Genomic DNA, 2,500 nt, shown 5'->3' on the forward strand with positions numbered 1-2,500 from the left:
GGAAAGAGGGAATATTGAGAGAGACAGAGGGAGAGAAAGGAATAATTACTGATGTCTATTTTTGTTCTGTGTTTTAGGAATAGAAAGGAAAGTATAGGATAGGAGATAGTGGTTATGTCACATCACACACACACACGCACACACGCACACACGCACGGACACACACACACGCACACACGCACGGACACACGGACAAACACACACACACACACACACACACACACGGACACACACACACACATACAGTGCTTAAACCTTAAGGCTTTAACGACATGAATCTCAAAGAATCCTGGTGAGCGCTGGAGTAAGACATAACAGTCTGTCCCCCCCCCCCCCCCGCCCCCTGTGGAGCCCCCCCCCCCCCCCCCCCCCACACACCCCAGCAGGCGGTTATCTGCAGCGCTGATAACACACAGCTCAGTGAGCGCAGGGTGGATCCAGCCGGTTTAGACCGCCCTGCGTCGTCCACGGCTCGGCTTATCCTCGTGGATCTCTGCCTCCGCCCGTAACTCTAGCGGGGGTAACCCTACACCCTTCATATACCCTTCACACTACAGCGCACACACGCACACACACGCGCACACACGCGCACACACACACGCGCGCACGCACGCAGGCAGGCTGGCACAGACACGCAGGCATGAATGCACACACAGATAGGCACGCACGTTTAGGCATGCACCAACGCACACACACACGCAGTCAGGTACCCACAAAGGCACGCATACAAACACAGGCAGCTACACAAACACAGACAGACGCACACACACAAAGACGAACCCACACGCACAGACACAGACTGACATGCCACATGCAGGCACACGCACACTGGCTCACCTGCTCTTAGCACACACCTCAATACACACGCACACAGACACGCACAAACACACATACACACACCACATGCAGGCAAACACACACACACACACACTGTGTGTTTACCTGCCCTTCACACACGCACACGACAACAGACACACACGCGAGCGTTAACAAAGGAAATAAAACCACGTTATTTAATTAGTCTCTTTGTTTTTGAACAAAAGAAAAAGTGATGAGTGTGCGATGTTTACCAGGAGGAGACGAGTCCTACGACAATAACAAGCCAGGCAGCGTATGACCGGTTTGTTGACGTGCTTGTGTTCGTTCAGGGGTTATTAATGATTCATATGGGGATGTTATCAGGGAGATGTGATGCTGATATAGACGCTGAATTACAATGATTTTGGAGCGTCAGATGATCAGAGAAACGCTGTAGTAAGAGCTTCTCAACAGAGACAAGAGGAAGTGAATCCTCCACACACAGTCTCCCTGCTGGACTCACACTGCGAGGGTGAGGAGGGGCTACAGAGGGTCAAACGCTCTCCCTAGCTGGGGTTCGGTGGTGAACTGCTGAATATTCTATAGGGTGACTGATGCTCAAACATCTAACCCGCTCTCTGATGACCTGAAGCGGAATGGAGTTATCTGATCTGTGCTCTGCTACGACCGTCTAACCCGTGTTGGAATTATCATCTGAAATGTGATCCATCTAACGTCCCTTCATCAGTACCCCGACAGCATGACCCTCTGACCGCGTCGCCATAGCGACACGTGGCACTTCCTAATCAGTTTTGATGGATATGTCTTGTGAACATCCCTCCTGACCCTTCAAGACTCCCAAACCAGTGGATGGATGGATGTGAACATCCCTTATGAACGCTATTCATACCAACAATATGCAAACGAGCCACTGGAATTCATTTGATAATAATTTATTAGAAATCACAGACAAGGACAGTGCATGCTGCCCGTGTTGCCACAGCAACAGACATACAGTAAGGTGGCCACCGCCCATGACGTCATGGTGGCCGTGACAAAACAAGGCTGGTGTGGGGGTGGGGGGGGGCTTTGGTGGAGAGTCATTTCTACAGGCGGAGTCTTCCTCCTGCTGCAGCGGTTCATACTGCGCGTGCACCTGCATCATCATCATCATCACCACCACGTGCACTTCATGAGCATCCTCATCGATGCGTAAAGTCTCAGAGCCCTCCCCGGGAGGGGGGCTATGGCGAAGTGGGCAGCCCTCGAGCCGTTTATCCCCCAATGTCATTTGTCTTTTCAGATTATTTACACTTCATCCATCAATGCGTAAAAAGGCCGTTTCCTCTGGCCGACCTGTCCGCGCGGATCGCGTCTCCATAGCAACCTTCACATTCACGTCACATTGTTCCTCTCCGACCCGCTGGCCTCGACCCCTATACGTCGATGCGACGTTACCGGTCCGGTCGGCGGGTAGTTCTGCAGCATCTCGCATCTCGTGTTCGTGCTCGAGTGCGTCTCCAACGGTTCACTTCTTCGGCTCATCCGGAGCCGAAACGTCTCCGAGGTCAACGCAGCTTGAGGAACTGCCGCACGAGCCCCACGATCTGCAGGAACTTGTCCTTCTTGCGCTGCTTCAGGGCCATGAGCGCGCGGGCCGTCTCGTCCGGGTCCTGCGTGAAGCAGAAGATGCTTCTCACGC

The 2,500-nt window shown here is 52.9% G+C and overlaps 1 protein-coding gene across 1 annotated transcript in view; it reads right to left on the reverse strand.

Annotated features, from left to right (window-relative positions):
* Positions 1 to 1,287: 1,287 nt before the first annotated feature.
* The window catches only part of tcima (transcriptional and immune response regulator a), a 1,523-nt gene continuing 310 nt past the window's right edge, over positions 1,288 to 2,500 (reverse strand). Inside the window, exon 1 of the mRNA XM_056602232.1 lies at positions 1,288 to 2,500. This exon is cut by the window's right edge and continues 310 nt beyond it. Coding sequence (XP_056458207.1) covers positions 2,367 to 2,500 — 134 coding nt within the window. The 3' untranslated portion in view covers positions 1,288 to 2,366.

The sequence above is a fragment of the Gadus chalcogrammus genome, chromosome 11, assembly GCF_026213295.1.
Source record: "Gadus chalcogrammus isolate NIFS_2021 chromosome 11, NIFS_Gcha_1.0, whole genome shotgun sequence".
Classification (NCBI taxonomy): Eukaryota; Metazoa; Chordata; class Actinopteri; order Gadiformes; family Gadidae; genus Gadus; species Gadus chalcogrammus.